This window comes from Theobroma cacao, chromosome 3, assembly GCF_053813885.1.
Source record: "Theobroma cacao isolate CCN51 chromosome 3, ASM5381388v1, whole genome shotgun sequence".
In the NCBI taxonomy this organism is placed as follows: domain Eukaryota; kingdom Viridiplantae; phylum Streptophyta; class Magnoliopsida; order Malvales; family Malvaceae; genus Theobroma; species Theobroma cacao.
The window spans coordinates 33046518-33065150 of NC_142641.1; the positions used below are offsets into that span (position 1 = coordinate 33046518).

General features: G+C 34.6%; 1 protein-coding gene, 1 long non-coding RNA gene and 1 pseudogene across 2 annotated transcripts; all 3 read right to left on the bottom strand.

Moving 5' to 3' along the window:
* Positions 1-731: 731 nt before the first annotated feature.
* LOC148763731 (uncharacterized) lies at positions 732-2468 on the bottom strand. Its single transcript, XR_016025419.1, has 3 exons — positions 2367-2468; positions 1634-1707; positions 732-815 (listed from the first exon to the last, which is right to left on the bottom strand). It is a non-coding gene; the product is annotated as an uncharacterized LOC148763731 (long non-coding RNA).
* A 1038-nt stretch (positions 2469-3506) lies between these two features.
* Positions 3507-7454, bottom strand: LOC148763732 (uncharacterized). The gene is made up of 4 exons (XM_088804833.1): positions 7353-7454; positions 6620-6693; positions 5732-5801; positions 3507-4957 (listed from the first exon to the last, which is right to left on the bottom strand). Exon 4 carries the CDS (start codon positions 4949-4951, stop codon positions 3590-3592), a length of 1362 nt encoding a protein of 453 aa, XP_088660959.1. The 5' UTR covers positions 4952-4957; positions 5732-5801; positions 6620-6693; positions 7353-7454; the 3' UTR covers positions 3507-3589.
* A 9275-nt stretch (positions 7455-16729) lies between these two features.
* Positions 16730-18351, bottom strand: LOC18604805 (UDP-glycosyltransferase 83A1-like; annotated as a pseudogene).
* Positions 18352-18633: the final 282 nt, after the last annotated feature.

Consider the following 18633-nt stretch of genomic DNA (forward strand, 5'->3'; position numbering starts at 1 on the left):
TGGTGACTTAACAAATTTTGAAAACTTCTAGTCAAACCAAAATTTTAAGTAAAGTTCAATGCTATCACGTAACTTTAGGAATTTCTTTTAAAGTAGGAAACTATTTCCTATGAATTTTTCAAATTAAAATACTATCCTTAATATTTCAAATTTCTTTTAAAGTAGGAAACAATTTCCTATTCTTTATGAATCACCCAAAATTAAAATTCTATCCTTGGTTTTAGGAATTGCTTTTAAAGTAGGAAATAATTTCCTATTCTTTATGAGTCACCCAAAATTAAAATAGATGGCATTTAAGTACTCATAAAACTCCATAAATCATAAATCAAGCTCAAGCAAAAAGTTGCTGAAAATTTTCAGCAAGTGTGTTTGTCACGACCCGGAACTCCCATCGAGCCCGTGACAACCGCCGCGAAGCCTCGATAGACATTCTTCCCCCGAACGCCTCTCGAGACCTCGCAAGGCTTTTGTACCAGTTTTTCCATTCCTCTCTCTTTTTTTCCTTTTTTTTTTTTTTTTTTTTTTTTTGAATAATAAAATAAACTAAAAATATTAATTAAAATAATCTATTTTAATGTAAAACAATATATATATATGTTTATTTTTAAAACATCAAAAAATTAATTTTCTGCACATAAAAACAAAATAAATTTATACATACTATAATATAGAAAACTAGAGTATGCACTTTAAATTACAATGACACGTGAGCCCCCAAATAACTGAGAAGGTTTAAGTCTATAACCTTGCTTTCTAGGATGCAACTCCGAAATTTACTTCTCGATGTAATTGACAGTCTACTGCCTATTCTGAGCCTGAAAAATGTATAGGAAGAAGGGGTGAGATTATAAAATCCCAGTGAGTAGACAAACATCATCAAAATAATCTAAAGCCGAGTAATAGGAGACAATTAAAATAATTCATCTCAACCCATATAAATAATTGGATTTCATCTAATTACTCAACATGGCTTATGCACTTTTCAAAAACTTGGCTCTTGCCAAAAATCCATTCTCGGGGATACCTCGCGAAAGCATCTTACCGAGACCGCCAAGGCTGTTTATTGTCACACACACAAAAACATTTCACCTCTGACAACACAGCCGTTCCTTGGCGTTGGCTGAGTCCCACTTTCACGTGGTGGCCTGCGTGAAGTGTACTCAAATCCTACCTCGGGAGTTATCCTACGCGCCTCTCCAATCGAGGTAAGCTCAATAATTGGGAACCGTGCCCCTCTAATTAGGCTGGCCCACGGAACCCCCGTCACTGCAGTGCCCACTTTATAATCCACCAACCAATAAAATCACAATAGTATGACATGGCTCACTTAACACATTCAAGGCAAATAAAGCAGTTCACATATTCTTAAAATCATAAAAATAACCAGTCATACCCACATTTATCATAAGCCATTAATGTAAAATCATGGATAAACAACACAATCATAGTATAGGTCTCCAATTACTCTACTTTTGAAATCATTATTAAATTTTCAAAAATATTATAAAATTATTTTATAAAATCCCATTTTACCATAAAACACAATAATTTTCCAATTAAACCATTTTTTCATAAAATCACACAATTAAATAAATCTACTCTAGATAATTAAGACGATAGTAAGTTTACTCACTGTACTAGGAGTAGATATACTCCTATTCTCGGTCCTCGGGTGTAGTCTTTTACCCGTATCAAATAGCTCACCACCTATCCACAATACATGACACAAAAAATTCAATAATTTGTGTCAAATCAATATATATTATTTCAGGCTCTTATCCATGCGTATGCACTAGATAGGGTGTGAAATGTTTGGACATTTGCTTAATCACAGTGTCCGACCTAACTTGCCTATATACGGTGTAAATTTCTAAAATCTCCAATTCAACTCCAATTCCATCCATTTCAATTTCAATTATCCAATTATATCCACAATACCTCAATGACTATGAATGTGGTCCAATTTATCAGTTCGGATCACAAATTACGCTTTTACCCCTAGTGGGTAGAAATTTCAATTTTTTTGCACCAAAAATTCCCATTTAATTTCCAACCTCATAATTCATCATTTTTCCATCTAATTCTCTTAAAATAAAGTCAACCTCATCCTCACACACCATTGGCTAGATTCAGCCTAGAGAAATTCATGGAGAAAATGAATATTTTTCTTGTTGTTTTACTCATAAACATGCTAAACTAACACTAAACACTAACATAGTTCAAAATCAAATTAATCTAACAACTTTCTCTCTCTAAACCCATATGATCAGATTTGAATCCATCATCAAAACACATAATTTAACCATAGAAAATAAGGAGAAATGCATGGAAATGATAAATCTTAAGCTAAGCTTGAAAAATCATACCTTTAAACACTTGATTCCTTGAAAAATCACACTTTTTCTTTGAATTTTCTCACTCTAGGGTTTGTTCTTATTTCTCTCTCTCTCCTGCTGGTTTTGGCTGACCTTCCCAATGAATAATTCTGGAATTTTCAAGCCTTTTAATAGGCTTAATAAAATATTATTATTTTATTTACCTTTTGAATATTTTATTATTTTATTTTTTTCTAGTCATCTTTTTGACTTTATTTTTCTACCACTCAATCCTCTTCACTTATCCATGTCTTCCATGAAATTTCTAGACTTTTCCAAAGTTTTGGTGGGGTAAATTTTTAAAAATTACACTTTTACCCCCGTAAAGTGAAAAATTACATTTTTGCCCCAAAAACTAAAAAAATGCCCATAGACATATTTTTCATCCCTTATACTCATACCATTCTCCAATTTGTCAAATGTGATCTAAATTCTCTCAAAATCTCAAAATTTATCCGTGAGTGGAAAAATTACGATTTTGCCCCTAGATAGTGAAAATTCTGGTTTGACTCCAAATTGATCCTCAAACTCTGAATTACCATTTTGAGTCATCCCTGAACTGTGAAACTCTTAATTTCACCTTAAAATTCCTATTTGAACTAGTTCGAGGCTTAATCGACTCAATGGTACCATTAAGGGCAATATCGTCTTTTAACAATTTCTCGAACTTCCTAAATATACAAAAATTCTATCGAGCATGTAAATGACGTAATAATTATTTTACAAAGCAGGGTTTGACAACACTACCCCCCTTAAAAAAAATTTTGTCCCCAAAATTTCACTTATCAAACTCCAAGAAAAGATAGGGGTATTAGTTTTTATCCAATATTCAACATCTCATGTCATCTCCTTCGTTTGAGCATTCTTCCACAATCCTTTAACTATTGAGATGTTCTTTTCGTTGCTCTACCTACATCACTCATCATACATGAAATTTAAATCTTGAACCACTCAGGATCATTCTTCACTTTAGTTACCCATATTACTAATCCCTACACATGTGGGGTTGCACTTTCATTCTCATCAATGCCTCAAAGATTCATCTTTCATGTCTTATGCATTTCTGAACTCCAATTTCCACAATACATTAAGAAAATTCCATAGCGATATTTTACATAAACTCATTTATTATATTATTCTTAAAAGCTTTATTTACACTCTCAGAACTTAGTATTTACATCTCTTATCATTATCTTACATTTCCACCTAACTTTTCATTCACTTTCTCTAGGTTGGACTCGTGCTTCATCTTCCATTACCGTAAAAACTTTTGTTGACGCACGAGTCAGTGGTTTGAAAGGTGGGTATACTGGGGTGTTACTCTCCACATCAGGTCGAATAGCTACTCCCTGTCTCGGTTGTGCTCCAGAGGAATCTCTCATCTGCAAGTCCGTACGAGTTGATGAAGATAGAGCAGCTACAGTGGCCTGTCCTAACTGTGGACAATTAGTTCTAAAGTGACCCGTCTGGCCACAATGAAAACATCGCAAAGGCCCCCAACACACCCCGCCATGAAATCTTCCACATTCTCTGCATCTATCAAAACCTCCGAAACTTTTTTCAGAAGTAGTCACTGCAGATCCGCTGAATCTCGGAGGCCTCTGCTGCATTTGTGAAAATGATGGTCGAGAGGATGTTACCGAAACAGAAGGAGCACTCCCTGAAACAAATGAGCCTTTGCTCCTCTTTAGTGGCTGACTAGAGGACATATTCGGATTTTTCCTTTTTGCCAACTCAGCTCGCATTCTCCTATTTTCATTTGCGAGCTTCTCAGCCCTTAAGGCCATTTGTACTACCTCTTTATGGGGCTCCCTACCTGTCACAGTCATTCGCTCTCTTATCTCATTGCGGAGCCCTTCCTCGAAATAATCGGCCTGATCCTGTTCAGTCCTCACTAAATCAGGCACATAAGACAACAGCTCGTTAAATTGAGTCTCATACTCTTCTACAGTTAAATTCCCCTGCTTCAGACTCAAAAATTCTCTCTTCTTCTCTTTTTGATGGAAATGGGTATAATATTGACTATCAAATTCCCTCAGAAAGTCTGACCAAGTTAGGAGAATAGTGGAACGGGACTTCACCGAATTCCACCATGTACGAGCTCTCTTCTCCAATAACCTCGTAGCCACTATCAGCTTCATCTCATCCTCCAATCTCATATCAGAGAGTGTCTCTGAAACCTGATTAATCCAATCCTTAGCTGCGGTGGCGTCCAACTCACCCACAAAGGACACGCAACCCAGTTGTCTAGCCTCCTTCAGCTTTTTAGAAATAGAGACATCATGTGCCAATGGAACTGAAGGAGTAACTGGTGGCACTACAGGTGGGACCTGACTAGTCTGAGCTTGACCAGCCATTGCGGTAAAGAAGGCTGCCATTGCCTGAATTACCTCAGGAGACACGGTAGGAATGCTAGTAGGTGGCGGAGGAATCTCGACCGGTTCAGCAGCAAGTGTTGCTCGAAAAGGAGACACAGTCGATTCCTCTCCTCTAAGGTCTGGCTGACCCTGCCTAAGACGACCTCTGCCCCTCCTAGCTGATCTAGTAGGGAGTGGGCGCTCACGTCGAGGAGGCATGGTAATCTAAAAAGGAAACGAAGCAAGTTTAGGTAATCTCAGACTCTACATACATGCAACTTTACCTAACCCAACTTAACTTAACCTAGTTTAACTCAACCCGGGGCCACACAGTGCCAGTGTGAATTCTTAAAATAACTATAAAAATCAAAAACTTTAAAACCATGCTTTGTTAACCAAAAGCTCTGATACCAATCGAATTCTTCCACCACTCTGGACACAGATGGCATTAGGTGGTACCTATCAGAGCACTCGGCAAGAGGTGCACTTCACTCCGGGACGCACCGGGAGCAGTCCCTTCCCTCCTCTTCCAAGCTCCTGGGCGGAGAGCCATACTTCGCCACAGATCATATGTGAGAGTTCCCAGGAATAGGGTTATCTTTCCCTTTGCTCTGATACCAATCGAATTGTCACGACCCGGAACTCCCATCGAGCCCGTGACAACCGCCGCGAAGCCTCGATAGACATTCTTCCCCCGAACGCCTCTCGAGACCTCGCAAGGCTTTTGTACCAGTTTTTCCATTCCTCTCTCTTTTTTTCCTTTTTTTTTTTTTTTTTTTTTTGAATAATAAAATAAACTAAAAATATTAATTAAAATAATCTATTTTAATGTAAAACAATATATATATATGTTTATTTTTAAAACATCAAAAAATTAATTTTCTGCACATAAAAACAAAATAAATTTATACATACTATAATATAGAAAACTAGAGTATGCACTTTAAATTACAATGACACGTGAGCCCCCAAATAACTGAGAAGGTTTAAGTCTATAACCTTGCTTTCTAGGATGCAACTCCGAAATTTACTTCTCGATGTAATTGACAGTCTACTGCCTATTCTGAGCCTGAAAAATGTATAGGAAGAAGGGGTGAGATTATAAAATCCCAGTGAGTAGACAAACATCATCAAAATAATCTAAAGCCGAGTAATAGGAGACAATTAAAATAATTCATCTCAACCCATATAAATAATTGGATTTCATCTAATTACTCAACATGGCTTATGCACTTTTCAAAAACTTGGCTCTTGCCAAAAATCCATTCTCGGGGATACCTCGCGAAAGCATCTTACCGAGACCGCCAAGGCTGTTTATTGTCACACACACAAACACATTTCACCTCTGACAACACAGCCGTTCCTTGGCGTTGGCTGAGTCCCACTTTCACGTGGTGGCCTGCGTGAAGTGTACTCAAATCCTACCTCGGGAGTTATCCTACGCGCCTCTCCAATCGAGGTAAGCTCAATAATTGGGAACCGTGCCCCTCTAATTAGGCTGGCCCACGGAACCCCCGTCACTGCAGTGCCCACTTTATAATCCACCAACCAATAAAATCACAATAGTATGACATGGCTCACTTAACACATTCAAGGCAAATAAAGCAGTTCACATATTCTTAAAATCATAAAAATAACCAGTCATACCCACATTTATCATAAGCCATTAATGTAAAATCATGGATAAACAACACAATCATAGTATAGGTCTCCAATTACTCTACTTTTGAAATCATTATTAAATTTTCAAAAATATTATAAAATTATTTTATAAAATCCCATTTTACCATAAAACACAATAATTTTCCAATTAAACCATTTTTTCATAAAATCACACAATTAAATAAATCTACTCTAGATAATTAAGACGATAGTAAGTTTACTCACTGTACTAGGAGTAGATATACTCCTATTCTCGGTCCTCGGGTGTAGTCTTTTACCCGTATCAAATAGCTCACCACCTATCCACAATACATGACACAAAAAATTCAATAATTTGTGTCAAATCAATATATATTATTTCAGGCTCTTATCCATGCGTATGCACTAGATAGGGTGTGAAATGTTTGGACATTTGCTTAATCACAGTGTCCGACCTAACTTGCCTATATACGGTGTAAATTTCTAAAATCTCCAATTCAACTCCAATTCCATCCATTTCAATTTCAATTATCCAATTATATCCACAATACCTCAATGACTATGAATGTGGTCCAATTTATCAGTTCGGATCACAAATTACGCTTTTACCCCTAGTGGGTAGAAATTTCAATTTTTTTGCACCAAAAATTCCCATTTAATTTCCAACCTCATAATTCATCATTTTTCCATCTAATTCTCTTAAAATAAAGTCAACCTCATCCTCACACACCATTGGCTAGATTCAGCCTAGAGAAATTCATGGAGAAAATGAATATTTTTCTTGTTGTTTTACTCATAAACATGCTAAACTAACACTAAACACTAACATAGTTCAAAATCAAATTAATCTAACAACTTTCTCTCTCTAAACCCATATGATCAGATTTGAATCCATCATCAAAACACATAATTTAACCATAGAAAATAAGGAGAAATGCATGGAAATGATAAATCTTAAGCTAAGCTTGAAAAATCATACCTTTAAACACTTGATTCCTTGAAAAATCACACTTTTTCTTTGAATTTTCTCACTCTAGGGTTTGTTCTTATTTCTCTCTCTCTCCTGCTGGTTTTGGCTGACCCTCCCAATGAATAATTCTGGAATTTTCAAGCCTTTTAATAGGCTTAATAAAATATTATTATTTTATTTACCTTTTGAATATTTTATTATTTTATTTTTTTCTAGTCATCTTTTTGACTTTATTTTTCTACCACTCAATCCTCTTCACTTATCCATGTCTTCCATGAAATTTCTAGACTTTTCCAAAGTTTTGGTGGGGTAAATTTTTAAAAATTACACTTTTACCCCCGTAAAGTGAAAAATTACATTTTTGCCCCAAAAACTAAAAAAATGCCCATAGACATATTTTTCATCCCTTATACTCATACCATTCTCCAATTTGTCAAATGTGATCTAAATTCTCTCAAAATCTCAAAATTTATCCGTGAGTGGAAAAATTACGATTTTGCCCCTAGATAGTGAAAATTCTGGTTTGACTCCAAATTGATCCTCAAACTCTGAATTACCATTTTGAGTCATCCCTGAACTGTGAAACTCTTAATTTCACCTTAAAATTCCTATTTGAACTAGTTCGAGGCTTAATCGACTCAATGGTACCATTAAGGGCAATATCGTCTTTTAACAATTTCTCGAACTTCCTAAATATACAAAAATTCTATCGAGCATGTAAATGACGTAATAATTATTTTACAAAGCAGGGTTTGACAGTGTTTAACAATTAAACACAAAATTCATGGAGAATTAAGCCACCAAAACCGATCATAGTTGCCAAAATTTTCTGCATTAAATCTTTGTTATTTTGGAACTCGAAAACATAATTTTTATGAAACATTTTCATACTTAGTCAAGTTTGGCCGAAATATGTAGTGATTTAATTTGGTAAAACTATTTTTTAACAATTAAAAACTGCACATAATGCTTGCCCAATGTTAGCAAAAATAATCGGCACATTAGTTTCCAAAACACCTCAAAACTATTCTGTTTTAACTTGACTTTGCAAGCCTTTTAATCCATTCATCAATTATTCACTTAAACATGATTTTAAACCTCTTAAAATATGTTTTAGTGGATTAAACACATGCTGTCCATATTTGAATTAAAACAGAAAATCAAATTTTAAAGAAAGCCTTCAAAACCGATATATATCAAATCAACACACAAATTAATCCAATTGATTATCACCAAAAATCAAGCATGCAAATTACATGAAAAACATCAAACAAAGACTTTGATATCACTGTTGGGATTCGTCCTCATGCTCAAACATGAAATTAATTACAAAATTAAAAATATAACACAATGGAAAAATAAACTAGCATTTTATCAGAGAAGCAGTGGAATCCTACAAGATCAATGTTTGTGTTTTTTATATAATTTTTAAATTAATTATGAACATTCATAAGTTTAAGAGTTACATACCTTACTCTAGATATCATAATAAAGAGCAAACTAAATCCAAAAACACTTGTGATGAAGCACGTAACTCGAAAAAGAGAAGAAGACAATATAAAATCTTGTAGTCGAAATTTTTTGCTTCTTCAACTTGAAGATTTGTCAAATCTTGAGCCATCCAAGTGTTTGGCATTTAACAGTAGTCCACATAGTGACCGAATAAAACTTTCTCAAAGGTAGGATTTTACTTGTGTTAGCAAGTTTTGTTTTTAAAACGAAAGAACCAAAAATTCTTTCCGAATCTTATTTTTGTCAAGCAAAAAACTATTTTCTTTCTTATTTTTATGAAACAACTAAGAAGTAGCTAGAGGTTTAGAGTTTTAGTTGGCTAATATAATATATTTATATAGCCAAACTAAGTTGTAACTCTAGATGCAACAGTTGTATTTTAATTCAATTAAGTTCTTGTGAACTTAATTAATTTTTTACTTTATTTTGGTTTATTCCAATTAAGTATAACTTAATTGATTATCTTTATTTAATCTCAATCATGTCACTTAATGTGTGTGACCTATTAGGCTTCTAACATGTTGGCAATAAATATAAATCTTAATCAAATATCAATTTGATAATTGATTTATATTTATAGATTATGAGTTGCATCTAGCAATACATCATGACCACCCAAATATTAGAGAGTCAATTAAAGAATTTGACAAAGCCCTTTAGTATAAGCCTCTTAATGCAATACGGTCCTTTCATCAAATATCTTAGATATGTCATTAAGCATGGCTCGGTGTCTACTTATGACATTCCATATTAGTTCTCATAATTCATGACTAACCTTATGAATTTAGGAAACTAACTTTCCAAAAATTCATCATGTTTTGGCCAAAGACTTTATACAAGTTAATCAAGAATTGAGAATAAGTGAGATACATCCCCTCATATCACTTAGGGTGATGAATCCTCTCTTGACCACTCATTAACCTTTGCATGCTTCATGACATACCCAAAAACACTTTATTTAGACATTTGGTCACCTCTAGATCGGTAGAGGTGAAATCAAAGTATGTCTCGATGTCTCAAGTTTGAGGACTACTTGTACGACTATCACATGAGAACATATTCCATAGACACTTGAGTGAAATTAAAACAACCCATACTTTAATATGCTGACTAATAGAACTTATTGGATACTAATTGAGATCAATTAGAGTGTTTAAGAGTGATGAAGGGTGGAACGAATATTCTAGAGTAAAATATTTCGTACGCGAAGTAATCACAATTAAATAATAATATTTTTATTAAAGATGAATTAACAATATAAAAAGTGATTCGGAAGTGAATCGAGGCATAATAAGACATTTTGGGTGCCAAGGAGACAAGTGAAAATTTTTGGAATAAAATAATATTTTATTAATAAAATAATATTAAAAAATTAATATTTTATTCAATGTCAAAATTTTCCATAAAGAAAGAGTATATGGTCAATCTAAGTGGGGAGAAAAAGAATGAGGAAATTTTAGAGAAAAATAATGTTAATGGGGCTCGCGTGTCTTTATTAAATAAAGTTGGCACGAGTAAATAAATATTTAAATATTGTGGTGATACCGCGTTGAAGTATAAACTTGATATTTTATTGATACAAGTGTTAAGGAAGAAAAATGGGAAGAAATTGGAATTAAAAGATTGTAGGAGGATACAATTAAAAAGGGTGAAAACCTTATAGGGTAAAATGATAATTTTACCATTAGTTTGGTCAAAGCTTCCAAAGAAAGCTTTGACTTTTCATCCTTATCCCATAACCGGTTCTTATCTCCAGCCACAAGATATTTTCATCTTCTTCTTCAAGCTCCCACCCCATTTTCAAGCTTCCATGCCATTTTCACCTTGCCACCACGCATTTGAAAAGAAAAATAGAGAGAATCGGCCAAGGAAAGAAAGGAGAGGAAAGTGAAAGGCTTGGGTAGTGAGTGATTCAAGAGCAATTGAAGGAATATCAAGTGGGTTTCAAGATTCAAGAGACATAAGGTAAGGATTTTGATATTTATCTTGAGAAATTTTTGGAAATGAGTTGATAATTGTGCAAGTATTTTTGTGGCAGCTATGGTGGCCATGGGTGTGAGGAAATAGTGAATTTTGTTGGGTGAAATCCAAGCTAAAACCAAGTGGTAAGCTTAATGCTTCAATTTGAAGTCTATGATTAGTTTAATATTATGAGAATGATTATGTGCAATATGTAGTGTTATGGTGATGTCATGGGTATGGTTGGAAAGCAATTATATTAATTGGAAGCTTCGAAAAAAATGGATTGTGTGGATATGTGTAGTCAGGAAAGGCTTCAAAGGTTATGGATGTTGGTGCGTATGAATGAATATTGATGTTATGCTTGGTGGCAACATGCAAATGAGAATGGTAGTACATGTAGACTTAGAAAATGTTTGATGGAAGTGAAATTTTAGTTGCTGCCATATGCTAGGTTATTGTTGTGGAAATGATGGTTGAACTTGATAAATATCCTTAGAAATGATTAATATATGTATTAGAGTCATAAATAAGTTGCTATAATTATAATTTAAAGAATTACGCAAGTAAAGGATAAAGGTAACTTTGGTAAAAATGTGTTAAGATGTATACGAATATGCAAGGTTAAGTGAGGAAAAGCGGTGATTCTAGCATAGTATGAGTTATTAACATGATGGTAATGTTTGAATAAGGAGGAAAATGGGAATGATAAACACTAAGATTATTGAATTTGGACTGTTGCTAGGAAGTATATAAGTAGAAAAGTTTGTCGTGGTGGCATGCCGGGTGAAGTAACAAGTGACCAGCAAGTAGAAATAGCAAGATATGCACTCGAATCAATAGCAACAAAGTGTCCCGCTATTGTAAGGTGAGTGGGGGGTGCCTATTTCAAAATTTCCATAGCTATATAATGTTATACATTTTATAAACGTTGCCAGATTTCATTAAATGCAATTGTGGAAAGCATGAGCTGTTAGCCTCGATAGGCGATTTCTAAATGGATTTATAATGATTTATACACTGTTATTATGGAAAGCATGGGCTGGTAGAACTCGTAGGAAATTGTGGATACAAAGTTGTTTTGAAAATTGTTTTGGATGTATCTATAGATGAGCTATTTACCTAAAGTGTTTTAGAAACTGGGAAACAAGCCTTTTATACTGTTTTGAATTCAAAATCTGTGCCTTGTATTTTTGTGTGATATGCATAGTTTAAATGCAATTGTTAAATGATTTAAAATACAATTTTGGAGAACCGATTTTAGTCCGATCTTTGTATAAGAGAATACACCATGCCTTTTTATGTGAAAAGTAATTTGAAAGGTTATTGATCCTTGTTTTCAAATGATTTTAAGCAAAAGACTTGGAAACCTCTGTCAAGGCCAACTCTATAAAATATTTGCCATGTCATTCATGTGCTTGATAATATGTTTGCATACTTGAAAAGCCCGAAAAATCGTTAAGAGTAGGTAGTGAACCTAGTGGTACAACTAAGCTAAATTAAGCCTCGAACTAGTCCAAATAGAGATTTTAAGATGAAATTGAGAATTTTAAAATCCCAAAATGACTTAATATGGTGATTCGGAGTTCGAGGATTAATTTGGAGTGAAATTGGAATTTTCATGACGTAGGGGCAAAATGATCATTTTGCCACCCAAGGGCAAAATTAGAATTTTACACCACCCAACACTTGTCATGCCTAAGGATTTCATCCATTAACATTTTATATTATGGATAATTGAGATATTTTATGCAGTGGAGAAAGAAAGCTTAGTTGTTAAGTGTTAAACATGGACCAATGGAATGGTGACAAGTGGCAAGCTTTCATTTCTTTATAATTTACATTAAAAATCAGCACATGACTCTCCCATTTCACTCCCATATGTTCGGCCTAGCCAAGGAAAAGAGAAAAAAGAAGAGAACAAACCCTAGTGAGCAAAAATTCAAGGGAAAATTAGTGGATTTCAAGGAATTAAGCAAGTAAAGGGAAAATTTCTTGATTTTAGCTTGTGATCTACCTTTCCTATGCATTCTTTTTCATTTTCCATGGTTGAGAATCAAGTTTGCATGAAGATACCTTTGCTGGCCGGACATGAGGGGAGGGGTTTTGATCTTGGATTTAGCTAGATTTCATGTTATTTTAGTGTTTTTAGTTGTTTGGTGATGTTTAGCATGGAAAACAAGCAAGAAATTTCATGCCCTTCACCCACACCCATTGGCTGAATTTTTCAAGAGAGACATTGGAAAATGGACTTTGATGAATTTCATGCTATTTAGGTATTTTTAGTTGTTTTATGATGTAAAGTGTAAAAATCAAGTATGAAAAACCATAGTGTTTATGCACCCACCATGGCCAAATTTCATAAAGAACCTAGTGATGATGATTGTTGTGATATCTTGTGTTATTTAGTTAGAATTGAAAGATTGGTGGTGATGGAAACCGAAAATGGTAATCTTAAAGTATAATTCTTTTAGTAAATAAGTTGAATAAGAATGAGAAAGTCAAGCTCATTGAGGCGTTTTGGTGTATTTTGGGACATTGGAAGTGTGATGAATATAATTGGAGTCAATTTGGATGTTTTGGTTAAATCAAAGGTGGAGAGTTCAAATTAGGTCGAAAACCAATCCATTCCGATCACAATTGAACCAACGTGTAACATCGTCTTTAAGTGACTATTCGAACAACCTCATGTATTCATATAGAGCCTGAAATAGATTTATAATGACATGACACAATATATTGAATTATTTATCGTGTATTGTGTATAGGTGGTGAGTCCTCTAAAAAGGGTAAGAACATTGTGCCAGAGGATCAAGAATAGGGGTATTTTGAACTCCCGATATTGTGAGTAGCCTTATTATCATCTTAATTATCTAAAGTAGTTTTTATTCGTTTTTGTGATTTTATAGAAAAATAAGTTTAAATGGTAAATCCTTATGTTTTATAAGTAAAATGTGATTAAATGAAATGAGTTTTATAAATCATTTTGAAATTGAATGATGATTTTAGAAATTGAGTAATTGGAGACTGTTTGTTTGTGTTGTAAATTTATGGTTTGAATTGAATGGCTTATGGTGATATTGGCATGAATGGCTGAATTGGAAATTGTGTTGAATATATGAACTGTTTTGCTTTGCCTTGACAGGCTGGTAATATTATATTAGCCATGTTATGCTGCTGAAATTTTATTGATTTGGTGGGATATCGATTAGCTTACTGCAGTGGGCGGGTTTCTGTGGACCAGCCTATTAGAGGGGCACGGTAAATCCCGTTTAATTTATCTTAGTACGAGAGGCGCGGATGGTATCTCCTAAGGTAAAGCTTTAGAGTTCACTACACGCTAAACCACCACGTGAGGGTGAACTCAGCCAACGCCAAGGAATGACTATGTTTTAAAATGTACAAATATGATTTATGGATATATGTCTTTTCTTTAACAGCCTTGGCGGACTTAGTTGGATGCCTCTGATCAAGGTATCCCGAGAATGAGTTTTGGCACGAGCCAAGTTTTTAAGAAATTCATAAGTCATGTTGATTATTTGAGTGAAATGAATTTATTTTGTTTAGTTGAAATGAGTTTGAAACGTTATGAATCATAATACGATGAACTATTATAAGTTGTCTCATTTACTCGACTTTAGATATTTTAGATGATGTTTGTTTACTCACTGAGTTTATATAAACTCACCACCCTCCTTTCCACTCATTCCAGGCTCAGGATAGTCAGTAGATAGCTGATTTCGTCGAGGGCTACAATTGGATTTGCATCCTCAAAAATTGTAGGTTAACAGCCTTTGTTACTTTTGGTCATTTGGGGGTCCACATGTCATTGTAAATTAAATTACATACTCTGGTTATCTGTGTTACTGTATGTACGAATTTATTTTGCTTTTACGCTACAAAAATTATTTACAGATATCTCTATAAATATTATTTCATAAGAAAATGGAATATTTTATTTAATATTTTTATTTTATTCTAATAACTATCATTTCACTTTAAATGAATGTTTTAGACATCTAAACTTATTTTTGGTTATGAAATATGTATCTTTCACTCATATACTACATTTTTAGATGGTTTCGAAATTTTTAGAGAAAAATGACTAAAATACCCCTGTTAGATGAAAATTATTTTTTTTATTGTTTTGGTTTGGAAATAGCTTATAATCTTTTAAAATATGATATTAGTAATTGTTGCTCGTAGGGGAGGTGAGAAAACTTATATTAAAGCCTTGCGGGGTTTCGGTTGGCATTCTGGGTAATGAATGTCTATCGGGACATCGCGACGGTTGTCACGGGCTCGAGGAGAGTACCGGGTCGTGACAACCTCGATTTGATTTTTGAAAATGGTTTTGACAAACCAAGTGCATTGAGAGTAGGCCAACTGTTGCTTCAGTTTAGTGTGACTCTCGTGCACGAGTGAGCTCTAGCTAGAGAACCTTTGGGTCATCGACAGGTGGTTTGGAGTGGCGGGGGCTATGACCTGTGATATGTATACGTGGCTAGGCCACAAGTGATCTGGTAGAGTGAGACTCCCGAATGTGAGCAGTAGCGATCGCTTGATTCTTCGATGTTGGCCAACATCGTGGAGATTGCCATGGCTATGGGAATCTGGTAGAGTAAGACTCTCGGATTGTTATTACATGGAAGTGAGTCCACGAGTTGATATTATACTTTCCTACTCGAGGGCCTTGTGAGTTTTCAACGCGTACTCTTTTACATGGTGGAGAGTTAAGATTTTCTCTACATTTCCCTTTGTTTAAATAAAAGCTTTCAGTGCTTACTTGACAAACATGAGTTGATTTAGGTGGCCGTACACTTTGATTTCTTTACATGCCACACATTTTGGAAGCGTGCTTACCTTTATATTGTATTTCATATTTTGATGGCGATGATGTTTTCGGTGATTGAAACTCTTTCTGTTACACTTATTTTCGGCTTTTTTTTTGCCAAAGAAAGCATTATATTATGATTTTACGATATAATTTTTACAAGGAACAAATATCCTCCTTGTGGTTTGGTTTATAAGATTTGCATTTTATATTCTGATTTTATCATTCAAATGATCTTCTTATTGCTTGTTTCCCATCTTCTCCTTGCTCACGGAGCCGATGATCACTGAGTCTATGAGACTCACCTCTTATTTCCCTTTTGTAGATAGTGATCGACCTAGCATGCAATCATCGACACTTATGGTCCATCGCAAATAGGTAAAGGCATCTCATAGCATTTCATTCCAAGTCACTTCGCTGCTAGAGGTCAAGTCGTAGCACTTTGTTTATTTAATTGTAAATGGATAGTGGCCTTGGTATAAATATTAAATTGGAGAGTTTAGACTTCATTATATATACTTATGATTATATGTTTTAAAGATTTAATTGATTATTATAATTATGGTTCAAGTTATGATACGAAAGAATATGGTTTAAGCACTAATATGGATTGCTGAACGAGTATAGTGCATTATCGGGAATCTCTAATAAGGCTTGCTTAGGTCGGTGGGCTATACAATTTTCATTATCTCTAATAAGGAATAATTTTAGGAACATAGCTTTGATCCATAGTGATCTCATAATTGTAACAGCTTTACAATTTTCTTACAAGGCCTTTATGTTCCATGGGCTTCATCCAATTAGTATTTAATAAGTCCTTATTATTACACTAACAAAAAGGAAAACTTCTATCACATATAATTGTATGATTAAGTATGTATTAAACGACAATATATATTCCTTGACGGATCTAATTAGTTTAAGGGCACATATCAACAAATTTATAATCTAATTTGAATTATATATGGAAATGGCAGAAACAAGAGAAACAATTTTATTGGTTTATTTATTTCGTGAAGTTTTTCATAAGCTTTGGTAAAGCCTGTCTTCTTTCCATGCTTTCTGAAATGGTCCACCATAGTTAGATAGCCTTTATCCGTTCAATAAAGCTTTTAAAATTCTTGAAAGAAGATCCAGCTTCATCAATACTCTTTCTAGCAACTTGTTTTAGGTCCAAAACATTTGCTTTTATTCCATCAGAAGAGATTAAGGTCTTTTTCCTTGCACTTATTTCATGCTTTGTTATGATTCCATTTTCATCTAGAGTCTATGGTAATCCAATGTTCCAAACATTACAAATGTAGATTCTATTATGGAATTGATCTGCAAAGTAAGGCCAACATAAAAAGGGCACCCCCATGCTTAGACCCTCCATGGTGGAATTCCATCCACAATGGCTCAGGAAACAAGCAACAGAAGGATGGGCTAACACCTTTTCCTGAGGCACCCATTTGATAATTTTTCCACGATCTGCTATTCTATCTGTGAACCCTTCTGGGAATTTATAGATGAATTTCCTTTGGTAAGGTTGGTTCTGACAACCCATAAAAAAGGATAGCCACTGAGCTCAAGGCCAAGTGCTAGCTCATCTACTTGTTGTGGGCTAAAGATAGCTTGCTACCAAATGCAACGTAGATGACGGAACCAGCATCTTGTTTATCATGCCTGCTTAAGCAAGTTGAATCCTCAGGCCAAAAGCTTCCAATGAAACTTCCCAAATGATTGCTTGCGAGTAAAAGGCCTACAGGCAAGATGTTGGGAGTCAATTTCAAGGCTGATGGAGCTAGGTCATCAAATGAGTTGGAAAGAATGAGGTTGGCAAACTTGAAATTTTGGAGGCCGGTACGGACAAATTTAAAAGTAGCTTTCTGCATGATTAGATCGCTGCTGGTAATCCATGGAATCTCATACTTTCTCCAAGCAGGGATTTCGCTTGACAATGAGATTGATTCGCCTTTTAGTAGAGTTCCTGCAAAATTTCAAGTCATATATACATTCAAACCAAGGTTTCTTCAATTTTTTTTTTCAAAAAAGCTTTATGGGAGTTGGAAATGAAAGGCCAAATAAATTGATATGCTTATAATTAGTTTATGCAAGTACAGATAACCTTTGTTTGCGTTTTGATATTTTTTTTCCTTAATATATATCATAAATGGTGAATTGTGTCATAAAATCAGACAATTACGGTAGAGAAGATACTTAAAACTGTACACTATGTACTAGGATCGAAAAAACATGTATAGTTAACTACAGATTTGTTGTCAGATTGTTACCATCATCACCCAGAATTTCATCTTCAATAAGCTGTGGAACGCATAGAGCCAGGGCCAAGCCTGCTGGTCCAGCAGTGTGAACCGCAACTCCCTCGATCCCCATATTCTTGGCAACTTTTAATGCCCATCCAATTGATACATCAGCAATAACACATGTGATCTGCTCATTATTAGTGGTATTACACTGGTTTATTTTCTCAATCAAGTTCATCAATTGACCTGGCATAACTCTCCCTGTGCTTTCTGTAAACTCAACAGTATCGTTTCAATCACTTTCCAATTCCAGTCCATCAAAAATTGAAGCACAACTTATCAGGCCTTGCTTCCCATGTATCTCCGGTGTGGAAGCTATAATTTTGTCATGTATGGTTTCAAAATTAACAAATGTGACTTTCACTCCATGAGCAGCAATTTGGAGGGACAACTTCATGAGAAGGGTAAAACTACTACATGTGGTCTTCTAGTTATGGTATATGATCACAACTGCACCTAGCAACATCAGATTTAATTACTTGCTTTTGGAGTTTAAACCTATACTTATATCAATTATTCCACCGGCTCAAAGTCTCACTATTGATAGCTACTACTTTATTTTCAATTGCATAAATTTATGTTTTTGTCATTGTATCATCTTCCAATCGCTTTGCCTTTACACGGTTATATTACGAGGAAATTGTGAGGAATGACCTTTCTTGATAAAGATATTTTAAAA